Source organism: Stegodyphus dumicola, chromosome 2 (genome assembly GCF_044657685.1).
Source record: "Stegodyphus dumicola isolate Sdum_Otavi_A_Nest chromosome 2, ASM4465768v1".
NCBI classification, from domain to species: domain Eukaryota; kingdom Metazoa; phylum Arthropoda; class Arachnida; order Araneae; family Eresidae; genus Stegodyphus; species Stegodyphus dumicola.
In genome coordinates, this window is record NC_140769.1 from 198150500 (window position 1) to 198173278 (window position 22779).

Here is a 22779-nt window from a genome sequence, read left to right on the forward strand (position 1 = left end):
CTGCGTGGAAAACTGCGTGGGTTTTGGTAGTACTGCTTCATGGATGGCTTCTGCGGCGCTTATGTAGATTTGCTAGAATCCTTTGTAGATGTTAAATATTTAAGATAAGATGATTAATATTGAAGATTGGGACACGAAGGCTAAAGATAGCCCTTGTCCGTTTTGCTACATTAAAATAACAAAATCAAGCCAAATCATAACAGGATAACAAATATATAACAGGATTTTAAAATTCAGGATTAGACGAAACCACACGCACAAGAATTTGAGAAACTGGCTAGTATACTAAATGAAAAGAAACTTTCTAGTATAAATGAAGCTGATGTATTCTGTCATTGCCAATTATGGTTTATCCATAAGCTTAAGTTATTAAAATACTTAGATGAAAGATAAAAGAATAGCCGTGTTTCGTATTGTTAGTTATACTAATTAAAGATGAAAAGGGAAACAGAATTAAAGAAAAAAAAAGAAATTTTGAAAAGTTCTTATATACAGACTCAACGGTAGTAGGATAAAATTGAAAGCAACGATGAATTTTATAACATTAACTTTTGTGTCTTAAAGTGGCAGGAGTAGAGTATAAATGACGAATAAAGCTGTAAACTGTTCAACTTTTAGAACTTCTGAGTAGTGCAGCCCAATAAAATCTAATGAGGAATTCTAGCATCCGACAAAAATACACCAAATGTTATTATAAACATAATTTAACATTTTATTAGCAATAACAGTATAAGCTGGCCCCTGTTATAGCCTGATGGCTGAACTTGTTTCGGCCCGTAAGGCCGGAGGTTTCATCTCTTGCAACAACAGCAACAGTATAACCTATATTTTAACTGTGTCTCCTAAAATCAAGGGTAAAATATAAAAATATTTTTTCCATGTGAACACTAAGCGTAAACTTTTGAACACTAATATTTTCATAAGCAGTCCCAGAGATATCGTAGCAGTTGTGAACAGTATGTTCAAAATCAATGTCTAAAACTTTTGTCTTTTATTTTGTGTATTTTTATAACAGAAAAGTCGATTTGCGAATGACGTGCCTTTCACTGGAGAGGTATTGAACAATAATGATTGTTTAACTAATGGTTCTGTTTACTTGGGAATCGCAAAGCTCACGAGAGCTTTCTACCTAAAGAAATATCTTTGTTTAGGATTTCTTGAGACAAACTGGTTCGTACTCATATTACACGCGGAAAACAACGAAATGCAAATATTCAGGCAAATCTTTTGTTTGGAATGAACCTGGATAGAAATTAAGCGGTCTTAACCATTGGGCCACTAGTGAAGAGACTGGTTAACTGTCAGATATACGAAAGCTGTTTTCCTAGAATTTTAACTTTTGGATTGCGGCAAAGTACCCCGAGACTCTCTTCTTAAAGGAAGGAATGCACTCGTGGAAGTTCATATCTATTTGGTGGAGGGAGGCAACATACCTTCCTCAGGGAAAATACAACTAACAGACCTAGACCCACAGAGACTGATTACCTTGGAGCTTACATTGCTGTGGGTGATCAGTTATATCGGATTAAGTTGGGTACATAATGACTAGCCTCGTCCCTGAGGGCTCAGTACAACACAGTGGTGAACCCTAACGGTACTGCTAAATTCGAACTCGAGCTGTGTAATTTTTATATTTTTTTAGATAATTTCTAAGTTCGTGTTACAGTCCTATTCACTTAATGTTGTGGCTAGGCAGCCTTCTCAGAAGCTCATAGCCTTCATTGTAGATTTTTTGAAGTAAAATGGTTCGGATACGCATTATGCATGGGGAAAGTTATGAAAGCTTCCATGCCACCTGCTGGAATTTGAAACTGGTTTGGTTGTTTAATTATGGACAAACACTCGTGCTATCTGCCTAAGAGGAGGGATTCCTTTGTAGAAGACGTTTTAAGAGAAACTGGATAGTATACACATTACACATGAGGGAAAACTACGAAAGCGCCTATGCAGTTAGCCCGTTCGCTGGGATTCGAGCCCCGACGGAACTAGTATTCAACGACCTTACCGCACAATTACTAGCGAATGCGTAGTTAAGTCCGTGTTGAACTCTTAGTGTTCATTATTTTTACTATTTGGCCCTATTGCGCCACTATTTTTCAAAGAGAAGGAATGCTTTCATCAAGGATATTTCTAGAAAGAAAGGTGATATAATGACGTTACACACAAAGATTAAAAAAATGCTAATGCAAAAAGCCAGTTCGCCAGATTTTGAACCCGGCTGGTGCTCCTCTTGGGCACCCGTCATCCATGAACTTAGAATGCCTTCAAGATTCTTAAAACTCTACTTTGCATAGTTGAAACGGTATTTACGTATTATCCCGTCGACCGCTGGTGTTTGGGCAACGGTTGCCAATCGCCAATCGTTACTGCTTAATTCTGAAAAACACGGTCATTCATAATTAGTCATCCAGAACTGGCGTTAAATTGCGCTGCTTGGCCAGTTGACCGGATTCAAAAATTATTTCTTATGTGGTGTATCTGATTGCAGTCGGCTATGATTTCAACGTAGAAACGCCAAAACGTAATCTCAAATACTCTCATTCTTTTAAATATTTTATTAGTAACTTTTGAGCTTAAAGATACACATCCAGTTTATTTAAACAGTCCTAACAACTAAAATTTATCCAACCTTGATAGTAAGGATATTTGCATGTTTACAGAAGTGTCGTGAAAACAATCCAAATGTGGTACAATGTGTTATTGCTTTTGACACAATAGGTTTAGTGAGGGTAACTGATTATGGAAAACCACGAGAGCTATCTGCCTAGGGGAAGGGAGAGCTTCATAAAGGATGTTCTAAGGGAAATTGGCTCAAATTCGAGTTACAGTTGTGGGAAAGCACAAAAGCAGGCAGCTAGCCAGTTCTTCTAGACTCGAGCCTGGGTCGGACAAATTCAGTTACCAAAATTCAGTTATCTAATCTGGTGAGCTTATAATTCTTTTTTCAAATTTCGTATCGTGAGGATACTATAATAATGCATAGTGAGATATTTACAATGACGAGAAAATGTGACGGATGATTCTAGAAGCCTACAACCAAACTCGAAAATTATGGATGTTAAAATTAACATAGATGCATTACTATCACGAAAAAAATATCCGAGTAAGGCTGATAGCTGAATAATTAAAGACTCATTCAGGAAACAGACTTGTTTTAACAGGAGAATAGGGAACAAAAAATATGAAATATTGTTTTTAAGTCCACACCTCACAAGCAAAATCCTAGTAAAATACACTGCGCAGCATTTTCTAACCCAAAATGCGATTACCTAATTAAAGTATCCTAGTAAGTATCATTAAAGTATCCTGACAGTTATTTATTATTCCTCTTAATTTTCAAAATTGGTACCCAACTGAATATGAAATCGGTACTCAAGTGCGTTACAGATAACGACTATATTCCAGGAATGGTTATGCCGTTTGAATCTGAACATTGATGCACAAAGAGACAGTACCCGCTATATTATATGATTACATATTTACAGGGTGTTCGGAAAATATCTCAAACTTTTTAATGGTGTCGTTGTTACAGTAGATGCTCAAACAATCCACCACCAAAACACATTTATGGAAGTGCAAGGCAAAAGAATATAGAATCCGCAATGATTACACCGAGCACAAAAATGCATAGCGCAGCCCTGAATTTGCTTATGGATGGCCATACATTTTCAAAGATGCGAAAATGTCCCTTATATCTTCGGTAGCAACAGACTGACAATAATAGCCTGTTTGGAGTCGGTGGAGGTATCATGTACACTGTTTCTCAAAGCCTCCGACAAGAAAAAATCCAAACGTTAAAAAACTGGCGATACACATTGGCCAATGGAGTAGTCCAAACTGAACCCTATCCATTCTCTACCCCATAGATCAAATGGACAGCTTCAAATCCCAGCCAGGATATGACACGATTACTCGAAGATTATACCAACTGCCATTACCAGCGTAACCTACTGGCGCTTAAACGCATTATTTCTAAATACATATTTCACGACAAAAATGCTCATTTTCATTCGCTCTACTACCCTCTATTTTTAGCAGATGTCCAAGCAACCCATTTAATTTATAAAGCTGCATTTGAGGAATTAAATTTTTGCCTCTTTTAAGGATGTGTTTTAACACCGATCATATATCAAACTTCATTGAATGTAAACCAATATGCTTTTATTAAGTTCATCTTAAATTTAGTTCTGTCTCCGGTAGAGTTTTCTGAAGTTATGAATAACATTTTATTTCTAAATTTTTTTATTCTTAATTAGAATGACCTATACACGTAACATAACATAAGTGCTGGTATTAATAGTTTCCTTTAACACATACTTTTGCAACCCTTCATTAAAATTGCTTCCCATAAAATGAGTTTCGCATCGGAAATCTAAATGTATTCAATTCAGTGCGTGTTTTTTTCACAACACTGACATACTGAGCAACTTCTAACCTAAGTTAGCCTAAAGGCAACAAACGGAATTTGTTACTCAGAGGTGAAACCATCCATTATCTGCTGGCCACAACCTTAGGTTGGTAACAAAACAGATCAGTCGGGCATTAGTTGTCAAAACCAAAATTTCAAAGTTTACATTGTACAAAATGCATAGTTGTTTAGGTATATTGCATACGGTCAAGAAATACATCTGAAGTTATATTAAGATTTTTCAGAATAGTTAAGACAGTAATTGACAGCCGCCTACAGTAACAAAAATGGTAACAATAAATGCAAAACTTTTAAAGTAGAAAACCATAGTTAGATAAATGAAATTTACAATAGAAAACACAGGTAAATGAACAATAAAGATCAACACCCTGTTCAGAATCTGCACGCTATTGAAATGAAGCAGTTACACAAGTATATAGTCATTAAAGAATTAAGTCTGTTCTCTGGAGACCAAGTTTAAGTGTAAGTGAACGTACTTTGTTGCATATAAAATCCAGTACTAAATGTTTAGTCGAAAGCAAAGTATTGTACAGTTCATGCAAGATTCAAGTCGTACGACTCATGTGTCTTGAGACAATCGAGGTTTTCTTGGAGTTCACAGCTTCCTTGACCAACTTTTCTGTGACAACCGTTTAATACAAGAACCTTGTTTCGTCAACTAAACGCTTTGGTTAATTTCTAAGTAACAAAGTTTTGCTGGAGGAAAAAAAATTCAGTCTTCCTGACTAATGTTTTTCTAACACCAAGTAGTAAAATTTTTCAAGGCTAAGACAAAATGTGTTTGAGACACAGATATTTAAGTTTAATATCTGCTGTCTAAACATCATTACTCGATCTACTATAAAGGTAGACAGGAAAGAAATGGCACTCTTTCCGCATCTTAATCGAAAGGCCAGGATACTTTCTATTATGAATTTGCGAATAATACTTATTAAATCTTAAAACATTTTTAGTTCCCAAATTAAGGATATACATGTGTCGTTCGCTGTGGCGCATTGAACTCTGATCTGCATTTAAATTTAAGGCAGTTTCGTAAACTGTAAAACTTTGTAAACTGTAAAAGGAATCTATGGATTTAGTCACATTTAAGAAAAGTTTCTGTAAATTTATATAGTTACTTCTGTTATAGGAAAAGTCATATTTACAATATTAATCTTGCGGTATTGGACAAGACGCTCAAAAGGATTTTTACAGTAATGTACCCAATTACGCCTTTTGGTCACTACTGAATGTGTAGGTTGGATTTCCTTGCAGTGTTCTTTTATACATACCAAGTAGTCAACAAGTTTCAAATCATTCTATTTAGCTCTTTGTTCACCGAACTAATTTTGAACTGTCACTGAAATTTTTCTACATAAAGTGAACTAATGAAAGTTTCTTCCTAGAAGTAAAGTTGTGCATATATTTATAGAAATGTGTTCGGCCTATGTTGGTAAAACTGGAAATCATAAAACATTATTTGCTCATGTCAAAGATATTTAAAAACTATCGAAATCAAATGCAATTTGTTTAAAGAATGCATATAATATTTATACTCAAATAGGCCTCCCTTTAATTCTTGCAAGCGGTTCTACAAATTGAAAACCTCAACAAAACTTGTAAAATTTCTTTGCTTAATTATAATATCCTGAAATAAAAACTGACAAGTATGGTAGGTAAATTAGTTTATTGAAACTAAACTGGTGTAAAGACCAATTTATATTTAAAGCCAAATTTTGACAGTACTGAAGCAATGTTTTCCAAGTAGGCAGCACCACACTTATTCGTCGTTGTTGATCATCGATATCCTCCGAAGAATACGACTACCACTCTGGGAAGGAAATTGAACCGGCACAGAAACTTGGTTGAGGATAGGATCAGTTTCGTTCCAAAACTGCGAGCAATGGTACACGTATGTCGCACCTTGGAGAGCATTCAGATAACATCTAGTTCCCGTTTCGCATTCGCAGCTGCGAAAAGAAATTTACACATTTAAAGAAGAAAAATGTCATGCATATTAAAGATTTTAACTCTTTCATAAAATTCCCACCTTCTTCCTATGTTCCCGACAGTTTAGTTTACAGTGAGCAAAGAATCTTTGTTAAAACTGGAAGAATATTTTTAGGGCTCCCCACTTTCAAAATAATTCGAGTCCATAACTTAACCGATTGTGTTATGGAAACTCTTCCAACAAAGAAACCGTAGCTTTATACGAGGCAAGAGAGTTTATGCTGATTTTATGGAAGCTATGTCTGTTGGTTTAAAGCTGTTGGTTCACAGAAAAACTCCCAAATATTGGGCAAATTTAGTTATGCCAAAAGTAAATTTAGTTTTCTGGTTTAAATAGCATGCTAAACTTTCAGTGAATAAATCCAGTGCTAAAATACGAAATTAAAGACAAAGGCATTAGGATATTGCTATACTAAACGTGATAAAATAAATTACGACAAACTACTTCAAGTCAAACTACTTCAACTACTTTCTCCAGGTTTTCACAAGAAAACATTTTAATGGCTGATGAACCACTTTAACAAGGGATGAAAGACTGGCAGTTCTGTGACACGGGAACTTATTTTCATTGGAATGAAAACAGACGAACTACTAAATATAAGCAAATCTCTTGTTCATAACAGCACATCTAAAGCATTGGACTATAAGAAGACAGGGAACATTAAAAATATTTGTAATCAAATCATTCCAGTAAAATTGATTCGAGGCTCAATGAAAATTTATCAATTACTGAAATGAAGAAACTTAACTATTCTAAGAACTTCACTTCTACACGTGAACATCTAGAATAAAACCGCTTTTAAAAGAGAATCAAGGACATGATTAGAGTTTGTAAAGACCAACATTAAAAACTTTCAATTTAGAATTAATCTGCATTTGTAGAATAAAGTAAATTCAGTATTTTTGGTAGTGGTGTTAAGCAGATGGCACTTGCAAAAATCCAATATGGAACTGGAAATTAAGTATTTCACTCGTTCAATAAGACATGGCGGAAATATACAGATGTCTGGGACTGTACCAGTACTTGCAACAATGAATCCGCGTTTTATTAAATCAAAAAAAAAAATGTTTTAAAGCAAAACTTTATACAAAGCTCACAAGAAATGGACCGAATATGTAATCAACATATAGGGCTACGATGGAAAACAATGCTCATATTTGTAGCAAATTGCAGAAAATTCTTCATAATCAGAAAGCCTACGTAAAGCTTAGATCTCAAGTCCGAAGCACATTTGGGATGAATTTTATTAAATTTAACACTTTCAGTAGAAGTTAACCATCAGAAAAACTCCCCACAGAAAGCGAAAACGAACATATCGATATCTTGTGAAATAAGTCTGGGAAAACTCTGAAGTCAAAAGGGGTTCCAACATTAAAACATTTTAGCCTTTCGTAAATTGTGTGGCGCTGATTTTGCATAGCCCTAAATATGGTTGTACGAAAAAATATTCCTTTAAACTTATTTCTTGTTCTCTTGTGGTGTAGCTTTAAAACGGCAACGACAACGTTAAGAATCCACACCGAAATACTTTCAAGCTATGTAGTAAATTGGTCCAATTATGCCGAATACGTTGTTATTTTAAGCAAGACCGTTTTCAAGTATCCACTAAATTCAGATAATTCCTATTAATCTGAAGAAAAATTAATTAGAGTCCGATTTAGAAGTGAGAATAATTATAATTAAATGGTTTCGCATGAACCTCGCAAAGCAGTCGATAAAATGGGTAAAAAATTATACGTACTTGTTCTTTACAAAAGATTCCAGAACTATTGTTGAAGCTTCAAAAATTGCATAGCCACACGGTATGCCTGAGCAGAGATTAACAGTGGGAACCTGAAAATAAAAAAGGAAAGCAAGTTAGTTAATTTACACATTATCGCCCTTGTAGTTAATTATTCATACTGCAGTTGGTTTAAAAGCAGACGAGTTTTTGATAATCTAAAACATTTCAGGATAAGTCAATTACTGCCTCTTATTAAAGTTCATTCATTCACAAAATCAGTTAAGATTAAAAACCGATTTCTTCAAAAAAAAAAAAAGCCAGCTTATTACTCTTTCCTAACGATATTTAATTGCGTGTATGGATTGAATAAACAATTTTTAAGTCCGTGCATCATTCTGGATGATTTATGTAAATCTATTTCCTTTTTCCATTTCCAATTCTGTAAATCAATTTTGATAGTTATTAAGCAAGTTATTAGCCGCTTCGTAATTACTTTTAGGCGAAACTAAACATTAGCATAAAAAATTCAAAAACACATGGCCTTTGTTTTTTTTATTAAAACAGAACTAATCTTAAGCATCTGTATATGTCGCCAATAATGACGATTTGTCTATTTAAGAAATTTAAAATTTTTATTCATTATTGAAACAAGGTTGCCCTTGTAAACGTTAATTTTCTTTAAATAAGGTTTTATAAAGACAAGAGCAAGCTAGTAAGCAGAGTTAATGTGAAATAAAAGTCAAGATAACAGAATATTAAAAATAAAGCAAGGAATGTTTCTGTACATCCCGTACGGATTTACGATACCTATACGAGATCATAGTTGAGGACGTTTTTAGAGCTCGGTTAAAAATAAAAACACTTAAATCTAATGAGAAACACTATCCTTTCAACGTTGGCAGATTTCGATAGCTTAATTGAATAAGACGAACACTACAGCTTCCAGATAAGTAAAAGGAAATCTTATTTTTTAAATGGAACTGGTCCATGTTTACTCTAATTACGAGAGACTCCTGAAAAAGTATGCAGCCATCCGTTACGCTGGGCTTCAATAAGGTTTGATAATGTTTTGATTATTCACCTAAGAGGAAGTCAGTATGAATGATGCATAGCGAGATTAAGAGAATAGAAGACATTTACCACAAAACTCCTCTATAACTAAATTATTAGTATTAAAACTAATTATGAAATGCTTTGGGACAACTAGGAGTGCAAGCAAGTAGTGGGAAACAGTCAACTTCTGTAGGTAAAATGCAATTTCAATGAGATAAAATTAAAGAGGTACTCAGTTTTATGTTGTGTAACGGCAAAGCGCATTAGTTCAATAGTTCTGCAAAAGAAGATTCTTCGTAAGCAAATTACTATAGCATTTAATGCCTACAGTTAAATTGTAATTAAATTGACTACAAAAACCTCACAAAGGATGAGAGAAAGTTGAGGTAAAATATTAAATGCTTCAAACCTCAGTTGCATGTGCACCAGTTGATCACATTTCTCCGTTATGCGACATACATTACAATACAAAATGCTGTATTTAGTTAAGCTTAAAGTTAAAATTCATCACATTAAAGTTCTTTAGACCTGCCCCACTAGCATGGATTAGGATTATTCAATTATGGCAAAGCACACAAGAGCTATCTGCCTGAAGGGAGAGATGCCTTCGTGTAGGACTTTCTAAGGGAAACTGGCTCGTATATACGCTACACATGTAGAAAAACTACGAAAACGGCCATGCAACCAGCCTGTTCGCTGGATTCAAAACTCGGACCGAACTACCAGTGTTCAGCGTCTTTACCGCTCGGTCGCTGGTGGGCCTCAGGTCACATGGAACGCACATCACATAATATTAAGTGCAGTTTACATTTAGTAGTTAAAGGAAATCCGAGTAAGCTTTTACAGTAAGTGACCAGTATCACTCAGTTCTTTAAAACAATCACATTGAAAGCTTTTTCTAAAGTATAATTTGGATTTAAGGTTCATTAACTTAACTTACGATTTACGTCAGTATTAAATTACACATTTTTTATTCATAGCTTTGAAATGTGGAAAGGATAATGTTTGACTGAGTAAATACAGAGAAATGTTTCGCTGTAATGCCTTCAAAATAATCCAGAGTTCAGTGTTTGCATTAGAAGAGAAAGAAAGTTAAGTTTTCCAAAGATTCTTATCTTACGTTTAGTGATAGACTCCCATTACTTCATTAAAAAGCAAGTTAACTTTTCGTAGAGCCCTCGATTAGAAAATAAGTTATATATAGAAGATACCAATGTTCACGGATTCAGCATAAAAAGGATTACATTTGTGACGATTATCCGTATGCGATGAGTTATTACATAAATTGTAAAGCAATTAAGAATGAAAATTCCATCTATTCTTACCGTTGTCGTCGAAAATGGATCGGCCGTAGTAGTTTCTTCTTCGTAAATAATAGTATCATTATCTCCCCAGAAATCGTCTCCAAAAGCAAGAACGCATAGAACTGCAGCTAAAATTGTAATTCCTACCAGCTTCATCTTCAAAAGCTTAATTCAGTCTTATTGCGATAACATAAACGTAACTACACACGAAATGGCATTTGCTTTATACTCTAATTTCTTCGCCAAATAGTTGCTGCGCAGATAACAACTACGCACACTGCTGCCTTCTAAACAGATATGCAAATGTGCTTCACCAAAATTGCTTACAAATTCCGTCACCAGTTAGACGGAATTTGTAAGCTATTGAAGTTAGACATAAAAACATTGCTTATAATTTTTCCTTTAAAGATATCAATTACCTTTGGGTCATTTATTATTTTTAAAATGAATGTATTCAAACTTCACAAAAGTTATTACTACCAATAAATTCTGTTAGATAAATTCATAGTATTTGAATGATTATTTACAATAAGTTAAGCCAAAAAAGTTTTATAGACTCTTAATGTCAGATCAGCTGTATTAAATAAAATTTTAACGAAAACAGATCCAAAATGTAAAAATACAGTATGTTTGTAATGAATTTCGAAGTTTACAGGCTATTCTAATAGATTTTCATATTTTAGGATTTCGTGAATATAATTAAGACCTTAAACGGTATGAATGTTATGGTATATATACTTCTGCGCAAGAAATAAGCAACAAAAGTAAAACACGGAATAAAAAAATAACTATTTAATGGCTATGCGGGAAATAGATCCGAGAGGTTAGTGCAGCATTACTAGACCCCATAGCCAACAATAAGAAAAGGCACACAAAAACATATATATTACGACGATCATATCGCGAAAGAGCAAATGGGTCGGAAGAAAAATGTGCAACGAAAACATCATGGTAGTAACGGTTGTGATACCCTCTAGATCAGGGATTCTCAACTGGTGGTACTCAAAGAAGCAAAGTATATTTAACTATTAAATTCAAAAATTAAAACCCCAACATCTTCATTGAGTTTTTTTCTCTAACACTCTTAAATTTATGTGATCTGAGCTTTGTTCAAGAGTGGTGGTGGTAGTAGTACTTTGTAGTGGTGGTACTAAAGGTTTTCAATTTTTGTTTAGATGGTATGTGTTAGTCAAAAGGTTGAGAACCGCTCTCCTAGATGAAATGCGTGCTTGACAACGACGAGACAAGCTTTCAATAGTGTTCTTGATTGTTAAAATAGTAGCTCCCGTTCCTGTAGTAATACATGTCGGAACTCGTGGAGAGTACCTGGTGGCACACTGCGACCTGCTATCCATCGTACTGATGTGTCCTATATGATCTAGCAGACCGCGGGAGTTGTGGAAAGGATACACAAGAGGATGCAGAATTTCGTCGCAATGTGATTCCTGGTGGTCTGTGACAGAACCACCAGGAATCAGAAATCAGTGTGGCAGTTCGTTGCTATCCCTGTAAGCCTCCTCTTTTATAATGGTCTCTTTCGATGTTGTTTGGTGCCCGATAGCGTGTCCCTGGTTTTCGCCATATCATTGCTCTTCGAAAAATGTTCTGAATAATCGAGACTCGTCTGTCAAGAGTACGTTGCCCCTCGCCTGCTCTGGTGTCCAAGTGTTCACAGGCCCAATTCAACCACGCTGTGAGGAACACAAACCGCAGGTCATCGGACGCACAGTGCCACCTTCATGAAATCTTGGCGGGACATGGGCCGTCCTGCAGCATCATAGGAATGCGACACCAGCTGTTTTACTTTAAGTGATCTACGGCATCTTGCACGTAGTAACAGGAAGCGATCGTCTGCCATTGTGGTAACCCTCCGGCGTTCAGACCAACATCTTCTACAGGGGTTTTGATCCCTTTGGTAACGAATTGTCTTGCACCAACCTGCAAGCCCTCCAACTAATTTCATCGGGCGAATGGTGTTTTCCGCTCATACTTTATGCATAATATGAAAGACGGGTTATGATGCATTATATGAAATAATAACAATATGCATAATATGCAATCTGAATATATTCATATCTACTATGTCGACATCGTAAATTTTGTGAATATGATTTTTGTAGTCTTTAAATGGTATTTCTAGAAATTTCAGGAAGTTAGATTAACTCAAAGGAAGGGATTAATTAACAAGGCCCCTTTAAAAACGAGATGTTTTCAAATACTGAGATTGCATTCGCAGAAGAAATTCAAAATGCGACATTATGAAATCACGCTTGAAATCTTTCTTGAAATCATTGCCTCTAAATAAGCATTTGAAAGCAATCACCATTCAAAATATTTTTGATTCAACTTTAAAAAAAGATAATTTGATATCTTCATTGCGTTTATAAGTAAATGATATTTGTAAGCGACATATTCGAACTTACTTAAAAGTATTGGTGAAATAAACTTTGGTTGATCATCGGCTTGAAGGAAAAAGGAGTATATATTTTAATGAAATTTTGACTGGATCTGTCTTATTTGAAAATTTACGCTTGCTACTTCAAGTTGACACCAAGCAAAAACGTGTTTATCTTAAAGAAAATTATAACTTGATAGTTTTATTTTATAGTTTTATTCCAATTGCATGCCGTGTAAACTAACAATCTGATTTCTGTTTTTGTATTTTGCAATATCTTCTTTTAGTTATGCACGTGCTTGCAGATTAGAAGTAAAATATAGTGCCCATAAAGATCAGAAAATTAGCTGATGTAAGTATCCGAAAGCATTGTACGTTGAACTCAAAATTTGAAATATATTCTCCTGCTGTTAAAGATTCTGTTTCAAACCTATTGCATATATATGGGTCTTTGTGAGCAACATGTACTCTCAAAATGCTTGCACTTGATGACAAAAAATTGTCTTGAAGGTTTTATTCCGTCCATATGGGTAATTTTACAGATGGGTACATTTTATATGGGGTAAGTTTTCTGAAGGGTACTTTTTTTACCATATGGGTATTTTTTATATCTCAAAATTCCTTGTTGATTGTTTACATGACAGTTTCAATTTATTAAGATTTTTTAATAACTCTTGCATTTGAATTGTTAGAGATCTCACATCGAAAATTTAATTATAAATATAATTTTGTTAATTATTTAGGAGACACTTTTTATCGAAATCTCACCTGAAATGATCACGGGACCTACGTAAGGAACAAACTAATGCACAATCTGTACCCACTCTTAAGAAAATATTCAATTTAAGTCTAAAATACATGATACACATCTACCTTTCAGTCATCCGGCAAAGTCTATGATTACTAGTAAGTCGATCCGGTTTCGAATCCAGGGAATTGGGATAGTTGCATGGTTGTTTTTCTTTGTTTGACCTGATATGTAACGTAAATAGAAGCTAGTTTTACTTAAAACATCATACAAGAAGGCATTCCTTCTATTGGACAGATAGCTCTCATGTGCTTTGCTATATTCGAATAACCTAACCTTTGTTTCGTTTGCCTGTCTTTACCCAAGCTGAAATGCAATTAATGCTTTCTGTAATCCGAAAATCTTTTCTCCAAATCTTCCGATATAACAATGAACACGGCATATATTAGTTTTTCTTGTGACTATTCTGTAGTCAGAGTTCTAGAAAAAATTCGCTTTTAATTTCAAAACGCGAAAAGGCCATCAGCCACAGAGCGGTAAAATCGCTGAACGCTGGTAGTTTCGTTCCGAGGTTCGAATCCCGCGAATGGGCTGGCTGCATGGGCGTTTTCGTGTTTTTCCCCTGTGCAACATGTATACGAGCCAGTTTCCTTTAGAAAAGTCCTCCACGAAGGCATCCCTTCCCTTAGGTAGATAGCCATTGAAGCTTTACCATAATCACATTCACCAAAATGCCAAAAATTAATCCGAATCCTGTCATTCTTTGAAATCTGTTTCATTAGTTACTTTTGACACTAGGATTTCTATCCAGTTAACTTAAATAAACAATCAGACTATTAAAAATCATCGAATCTGATGGGAATAATGCCTGTATGTTTACAGCGATGGGAAACTCTCTGCAAGAGGAAACAACTTATTTTCTGGAATAGTTACTTGTTATCGCCTTAACGTTTGTATTATATCAGTACCACCTTAATACTCGTGTGTGAACACATATGGACTAACAAGTGCATAAATTTCAAACCGATATTATTTACTGGGCAAGGAATTTATAATCAACATATGAATTCTGGAGTAAAAATGGGCAACGCAATTTAGAGCACCGTATTAAAATTCTTCAGAGCAATCGGAACATTTTCTACTAAAGTACTAGACATTTTGTTAAATTTTTCTTTGTTTAATCGATAATGGCAAAACACACAACGGCTATCTATCTGAGAAAGCGAATGCCTTTGTGGAAGGCATCCGAAGGAAAACTGGCTTGTATTCTTATTACAAATGGTTAATATCCTGCAAATGCCCATAGATCAAGTCTATGTGCTTGGTTCTACACTTGGGACGAAACACCAGCGACGAAGATTTTCTTAAGTTATTAATTTCAATTTAGCCACTGGTGGGCCTGCAGTTATTGCAAATGGTGTATGGTGACGATAATATGAAATATTAGAGAGCTTTAGTAACATGCAAAGTTTAGAAGGGGACCAGAAGGTTCATGGATGACTAAGAAGCGAAAATTAGGGAAACTAAAATATTTCATAGCTTTATTGCAAGTGTATGGAATGTGTTAAACTAATAATCAGATTTCCATCTTTGTGCCTTGCAATAACATCTATTAGATAGGTACGTACTTGCAGATAAATACAGTACTCAGAAAGTTAGTTGATGTAAGCATCCAAAAGCGTATGTTGAACTTAAAATTGAAATATATATGCCATATGTTTGAAGGAGAATCTAAGTCTTTGTGAATAACATGTATTCTCAAAATGATTACAGGTGATGACAATAAAATTGTTGTGATTCGATTTGGGCAAAGCAAGTGACAGCCATCTGACGGAGGGAATAGTAGCTTCGTAGACGTCTATTTAAACAGACTCTTTTCAGCGTTACCCAAAGGGGTCCCACCAGCTGCCCAGCGGTAAAATTACTGAATACTGGTAGTTCGCTCGAGGGTATCCTGTTCGAATCCCGGGGAACGAGCTGTCTGCATAGGCGTTCATGGTTCTCTCCTTATGTGACGTGTATACGAGCTAGTTGTTCTTAGGAAGTCTTCCACGAAGGCATTCCTAGTCATACGCAGACAGCTCTCGCGTGCTTTGGCAAAATCAAAAAACCAAGCTATCCATATCCATACTGAAAACTCGCCCATGCAGCTTGCGCTTAAGCAATTAGCAATATCGCTCAATACTCGAGTGAGCAGGATATAGACAAACATTTTGGAACTTGCAAATCTCGTAAAGGTTTCGTTGTTGGTGGTGAAAGTTGTTTTCTTGCCAATTTACGGAGATTTTGGAGCCAATTATTTTAAGTTTTGGCCCCCCTTTTTTTTCACAAAACATACCAACCGCGGTAGCGACATTTCTGAAAAAAGGAGACTCTTGGCTTTACAGCATACACGTCAAAAACGTATACAATTAAGTGAATGCGCAGTACGGAAAAGCGTTGCATAATTTCAGACAACAGTATGTCGTTTAAAAACCTATGCCATCTTTTTAAAAGCGGGTTTGCTTCTGCAACATTAAACTATTAGCACTTCCTGTTAAAAGCTTGTGGCTTAATTGATGACGGCAAAGCACAGTAGGGCTCTCTGCAAGAACATTAAGCTTCTAAGAAACATTAATGAGGAAAAACCGCAAAAAATCAGCCAGCCCGTTTAACTAGAATCCAGCCAAGGTCGGAACTACCAGTCTGCAGAGATTTTACCGCTCTATCACTAGTGGGCCTCACATTTCCTGTTCGAAAACGTAATACAGGATAACTTATAGCCACATATAGGATATACTTAACGTATGATAACTTATAACTACAGTTAAGCCCACCAATAATGCATCATCTTTAATTTTACTACATGTTTTCAAATCGTTCCGTTCTAGCACTTTCTTCGATTAAAATATCAAGAATTAATTCCATCCTGGTATTACATTTACATTAATGCATGGTTAATTACCATGTAATGCGTGTTCTGTTTACAGCTTCACAATCTGGAAATTACTTTTAAACTTCCAATTATTATAGTTGCATTGAAAGACTATTATTAATTCACGTGCTTAAGTAAGTTTTACGGGCAAGTGCTCGCTCGAGTGCCAGGAAGTAGCCCCATAAAGTACTTGAGGAGATGAAAGTCCTTTAGTTATTATCAAGAGAACAGGGAGTTTTTCCCCAGATTCATTATAACTTTAATAAGCTACTTCATATCTGAAAACGCTTTTGGTAATCTGGGTTAGCAAAATGTCATTTAACGAAAACGATCCCGTTTTATGATCTCCATTGATAATTACGGTTATGTCGTATAGGAGTGTTGGTCATTTAAACAAACAGTTTGAATCATTCTATTTGATACTTCAATTCTCGAAATAATTTAAGAAATGCGTTTACGTTAAGAGAAATTCGACAACGAAGAAATTAACCGAGGCTGAAAGCTTTTGTGGATTTATTTGCGAAATATCTGTTGGTGCATGGACGTCTAGAGAACTATTCAGAGCACGTTGTATAACCAAACACCATGAAATGAAGTTATTAGGCATGTTAATATCCGATGTTTACGATACTTATGTCCGAGATGTTAGATGTCAGGAAATTTTAGAAAGTAAAGAATGCAGTTGTTTAAAAGCTTCATATAAAGTTTTCATCGAAACAGGTCCTTTTTAATGTTTAATTTTAAAACGTCCTTTATCTAATGACCGCACCGATTAAAATCCTGCAGAGGCTACCTCAGAAATCAGTCATCTTACCGTGTATTACACAAATAACTTGCTTAAATAGCTCAGATTTTTTAGGGTGGTCTTAACTATGCTTCAGTATTGCTCATAGAATCTAAACAGCAAACTTCATTCTGGTTTGACGTTCTGTGTACTTCGTTGGCAGGTTTTATCCTTTCACTTCAAAATAAAAAGCTCACAAATATAACAAGTAAATTTATTGAACTTAAACATTAAGAACGATTTATAATGAAAAGTCTTAATCAAATCGTGGACGATATCCAAGCAACAGTTTTCCAGTAGATAACATCATTGACTTATTGGTCATCAATAGAGATCCTTCGAAGAATTCGGCTACCAGTCTGGGCAGGAAATTCAACCGGCACAGTAGCTTGGTTGATGACGGGATCAGTTTCGTTCCCAAATTGAGAGCAACGGTACACATACGCCGAGCCTTGAAGAGCATTCAGGTAACATCTTGTTCCTGTTTCGCACTCACAGCTGTGAAAAGAAAAAAAATCACATTAATCATGCACAGTCAAATCATGTGGCCAATTTAAAACAGATTTCAGCTGTTCCCCCGACATTCACTATTACTGGCCACTTCAACACTACGCAACATCCTGTAGATTTTAGAAGTTTGATTTGTTCTTGTAGTGGGCGAAATTCTTTAAAATGGACGGCTGAGAAGCCAAGTTTCGAATGAGTGACCATTTTAGAAGTAATTAAAAATGCAAAACCCCGATTCGGTTATAAAAGGACTTACAACTAGAGAATTTCGAAATGGTTAAGTTACTTGAATGTGGCGAATGGCGAAGCACACTGTGGCTATTAGGTTAAGGAAGGGATGTCTTCGTGTAGGACTTTCCAAAAAGATTGTCTCATTTTAGTTACAGACGGGGAACTAACCACGGCAGCTGCCCGTTTGCCTGTGATCGAACGGAGATCAACCCCCACCTAGTATTCAATCATGGAGGTAGGAAGCAAGTCCTTTCTTTCCTCCATGTATTCAATAGTCAACAACTCCGCCACTGGTCAGGTAATTTCGTAATGAATGGCACGTTCCCATTTCTAATGGTAGAACTTTTACAAGGGCATAAGGAAGTAATCTGAAGATTTTCTATAACCGCACGCCAGCTGTGTTATAAAAGACAGATGAACTCTAAAGGTAAGACTTTAGAAAACTTCAAATATTCAGCCGAATTTTTATCCGAACTAGTCAAATATAAAAATTTAGCCACTGTTCCGATCCTATGCTAAATGGATTTAAACACCATTCAATAATATGGCGAATACTCTCTGCTAAAATAAGAATAAAATTAACGCCAATAGAAATTTAGATATTCTATCCATGTACGAAATTAAAGACAAATACTGGCGCAGCGCAATAACACAGTTCTCGTCAGACATTTCCAGGTTTAAAATACTTCCATGTGTTTTACTGGGAAGTTAATGATTGATGAAGCACTTTATTATCAATGGGAGAAACTAATTTTGAAAACCTTCATTGAAATCGAGGGGAGGGAACATCCGAGGAAAATAGGTTATTAGATGCAAGTTAATTTTATTCGCAACATAAATTCGAAATAACATGAAAGAAATCCGGAAACAAGAGCAGGTCTGTACTACTTAAGGGTTCACCGAAATACACCATGAAATATTAGATCCGAAATCACGCGATTTAGAATTTATAAGACAAGAATATGTAGCAATCCTGCTGAAGTTAAGAATGGCTTTCATAGTCGAAAGACTAGGATAAATATGTTTATTAGTAAAACAAATCTAAGGGAAAGAATACAATTACCTGAAACCCACATTAAAGATCTGAAAATTTAGAACAGATGTATTTGTAAATGAAGGTAAACTATATTTTCGGGAGTAACGGAAAGCAAACCATTTGCTGAACTCTTAGAACCTGCGAGTTCAGTAAAATATGGGAAAGTAGCCAAACTGTCTCGAGTTATAGTTGTGCATCTAGTGATAATAAAATAAAAATCTAATCAAATACTTTGAAACAAATTTAAAACAGCTCTCAAAACTGGCATATTTAGTCATCTTTGTCAGGACAAAGGTCCCTATACTCATATTTAAAGTAGAATTCCTATGATCAAAATGCCTTGGCGAAATCCGGACCTCTGTTCTATTTAGACAGTTTGATATGTGTTTGCACTACAAAACGTTGAATCTATCTGCACCAAACCTATGAAAGGTAACAAACCAAGGAAACTCAGATTAAGAAGTATGTTAAAATATTCATATCTTGGAGATAATATCCTTTGCAGATATTATCTCCAAGATAAATTTGAAATTCAACAGAAATGAACTTAAGAAAAACCTCGGACAGTGTGAAAAATGAAGGAAACTAAGTCAAAATTTCATACCTAGAACACTAAAGTTAAGAGAAAAGAAAGCGGAACATTATTCTCGAGATACTATTTCCGGTTAAGTAGATAATTTGACCACTGATTTCTCGTTTATACAGGAGTTAACAATTCCATACTTATGCAACATTAGTCACTTTTTAAAAGTTATGGCTTGTAATGAAGGGGTGCAAACCTTAAATGTAAACTTTTCATAAGTGTGTTGTGCTTCATTACTTTAACTCACTGTGTACAGTGTTAAAATTTCGTTCTAACTATTTGGAAGCAGTTTTTACTTGAGAACGTAACCAACTGTTAGGAAAATTTTTGTTTACAGTAAACCTTTGTTTCAAATATTAACTACGATACTTGATGTCAAGGACAACTCTTTCCAATCCGATTCAGAATGACGTAGGAGTATTGAAACTATTTCTTCGTTAAATATTAAAGCTGATAATTGCCTTTAATCTCTTAATAATCAGTAGAAAAAATAAATTACAATATACATACTCATTCTTGACGAAGGATTCCGAAACTGTTGTCGAAACTTGGAAAATTGTATAACCACAGGGTATGCCTGAGCAGGGAATAGCTCTGGGAGCCTGCAAAGGAGGAATGAATTAAGTTTTAATAGAAAAAAAACTGGGGTTAATTATGATTCCATTTGTAATTACTATGGACACCAGTATTTTCATCAGCTTTAAACGCACGTTCTTGTATTATAAAAAATAATTGAGAAATCGCTTACCGCATCTTGTACATATATTAAAGCTTATTTCTATTATCGAAGTTTTGAGATTAGCAACGATTGTTTAACAAAATCAGTTTACCTATCCTCATTTCTGAAGTATTACAAAGTACCCATTTCTTGAGTATGGGTTGAACTCAACCAATTTTTAGTTCTTCGAATTATTCCGAAATTTAAGTACCTTATAAACCTATTTATGAAGTTACTCGCGATTTTCTAGCTATTCTATAGAATTGAAGAATTCCGTCATCCCCATTCGTAGGAATGAAGATTCTCGTAAATAACTGTACGTTGTTTTTCATATTAGAATTGAATTCTCCGTATCTCGGCATGTCGCTAACCATACAAATTTAAGTTCTTTATTATAGAATTTTACTCGCGGCAAACGTTCAATTAAAATATTTATCCAAGAAAAGAAATTGGTAAACACAGTTTTTGCCTATGTTCCAGCTATTGATTTCCGTCGAAATTCGCATTAAAAAAGCAACAAAATGGAAGTTTTAAAAATGAAAGACACAGTAAAACTTCGGATATTTACAAGTGATGTAAATAGACTTAGAAGTTGAATATTAAACCCTACGATGCAGCATTTTATTTTTGCTAGATTTGGATAGCTTAATTGCATACGGCGACTTACACGACGGGCAAGGAAAAGAGCTTTGGTTTATTGGAATTCAAGTTTACTTTGAACACGAAAACTTTTAGAAAGATTTATAGTTATCTCCGCTGGATCTGAAAACATTACCGGGCTTTAAAGGAGATTTGGTGGGATTTAAACGATTGCTTAAAAGAGGCAACATCAACAATGGAATTTAAAGTTAAATCCTTGAAATCCATTTACCCGAAAGCACATTTCTAATTAAGTTATTAATTATAAATAAACCTAAATAGGAAGGACGTTTAAGTTCGAAGGAAACGCAAACAGTCGGAGACGAAATGAACATCTCCAGGTTAAAAATTGAATTCTGACAGGTTAGGAAAATCAAAAAAGGTTTTAAATTAGTTAAACACAAATTTCGTTAACTCCACAACTCGGTATAAGACATACCTTACGGTGAAGTTTCTATAGCAATTAGATCCCTATTAAAATTGAAACTGGGTGGGGGGGAATACGAAAATAATAGAGGTTACTCAGCAGAGAAATTCGAGGGGAAATATTGTTTCTAGTTTTAGAAGCAGAGTCACTGGTCATTCGCCTTTTTCTGGTATTCTAGACATTCTGAAGAGCAAGACGCTGAACTTTATGAATAATTCTAAAATCCGAATTTAATTAAGAAATTAAAGTAAAGCCAGTTACAAGCTACTTTAAATAGTTTCAACAAAATCAAAAGGAAAGCTTAAGGTAAGCTATGAAAATCCCTCAGGTTATAAACATGCTTACCGGTTATTAAAGGGCTTTAAGAGTATGAACAAAACTAAAGCTTATTTGCAACAAAAAACGACGTACAATTTGAATTTAAGACTATTCCTTTAACAAAATTTAATATTTACTTCATTAGTAAATTAGATATTAAGTAATGTTTAATTTAACAGCGAGATTAAGTTCAACGCTTAAAACTGAACTAAGGAGTATGCATTTCTTCTATACATAAAAAATTTATCGTTTCAGGATTTAAAAATATTGAATTCAGTAGCCACACTGAGAACAAAAAATTACCTTTACTATAGTCCACCATAAATATGGTCAGGCCATAAGAATAGATTTTCATACTTTTAGAACTCGTATTTGAATTTTAAGCGAGTTAATTTAAGAAAAGCTTCTTATAATAGACTTGGCCTTCAAAATTTACAATTTCAACATAGTTAGAGAATTTAAAATGAAACAGTTATCCGTATTAAACATAAACTATTACACAAACTGTAAATAATTAAGAGATTAAGCTTCATCAATTCTTACTGTTGTCGTCGAATCCGGAGCAGCCGTAGTGGGTCGTTCGCCGTAAATAGTAGCAGGTAATTCTTCGTCAACAATAGTGTCAGTATCCAAGGAACTGCTCCCAAAAGCAGGAAAGCATAGAACTGCTACTAAAATTGCAAGCTCGATCATCTTCATCGTGGAAAAACTAAATTCAGTCTTACTTCGATAATACAAAGGCACATCAGTACACAACCGCATTCGTTTTATACTCTAGCTTTTTCAACTAATAGTTGCGCAAATGACAAACTATGCATACTGCTGCCTGGCGAACTGGTATGTAAATATACTTCACCAGTTAAATGAAATTTAGAAGAATACTGAAGTTAGATATCAAAACAACTGATATGTAAATATATTTCACTAGTTAGACGGAATTGAGAAGAATCTTGAAGCAAGATATCAAAACACTGCTTATG

At 34.9% G+C, this 22779-nt stretch overlaps 2 protein-coding genes across 2 annotated transcripts; both read right to left on the bottom strand.

Moving 5' to 3' along the window:
• Positions 1 to 6076: 6076 nt before the first annotated feature.
• On the bottom strand, positions 6077 to 10700 carry LOC118196329 (uncharacterized). Its single transcript, XM_035367763.2, has 3 exons — positions 10521 to 10700; positions 8161 to 8252; positions 6077 to 6378 (listed from the first exon to the last, which is right to left on the bottom strand). The coding sequence occupies exons 1-3, from the start codon at positions 10653 to 10655 to the stop codon at positions 6189 to 6191; spliced, it is 417 nt and encodes a 138-aa protein (XP_035223654.1). The 5' UTR covers positions 10656 to 10700; the 3' UTR covers positions 6077 to 6188.
• Positions 10701 to 17538: 6838 nt separating this feature from the next.
• On the bottom strand, positions 17539 to 22560 carry LOC118196330 (uncharacterized). Its single transcript, XM_035367764.2, has 3 exons — positions 22343 to 22560; positions 20208 to 20299; positions 17539 to 17838 (listed from the first exon to the last, which is right to left on the bottom strand). The coding sequence occupies exons 1-3, from the start codon at positions 22496 to 22498 to the stop codon at positions 17655 to 17657; spliced, it is 432 nt and encodes a 143-aa protein (XP_035223655.1). The 5' UTR covers positions 22499 to 22560; the 3' UTR covers positions 17539 to 17654.
• Between the last annotated feature and the right edge of the window lie 219 nt (positions 22561 to 22779).

Bases quoted from the DNA above. Each gene is read 5' to 3' on its own strand.
- LOC118196330 (XM_035367764.2), bottom strand. From the start codon at position 22,498: ATGAAGATGATCGAGCTTGCAATTTTAGTAGCAGTTCTATGCTTTCCT. The intron at 20,300-22,342 runs GTAAGAATTGAT...CCTCCTTTGCAG, and splicing joins CTCCGGATTCGACGACAACA to GCTCCCAGAGCTATTCCCTG. The intron at 17,839-20,207 runs GTATGTATATTG...TTCTTTTCACAG, and splicing joins GAATCCTTCGTCAAGAATGA to CTGTGAGTGCGAAACAGGAA.
- LOC118196329 (XM_035367763.2), bottom strand. From the start codon at position 10,655: ATGAAGCTGGTAGGAATTACAATTTTAGCTGCAGTTCTATGCGTTCTT. The intron at 8,253-10,520 runs GTAAGAATAGAT...TTTTATTTTCAG, and splicing joins ATCCATTTTCGACGACAACG to GTTCCCACTGTTAATCTCTG. The intron at 6,379-8,160 runs GTACGTATAATT...TTCTTTTCGCAG, and splicing joins GAATCTTTTGTAAAGAACAA to CTGCGAATGCGAAACGGGAA.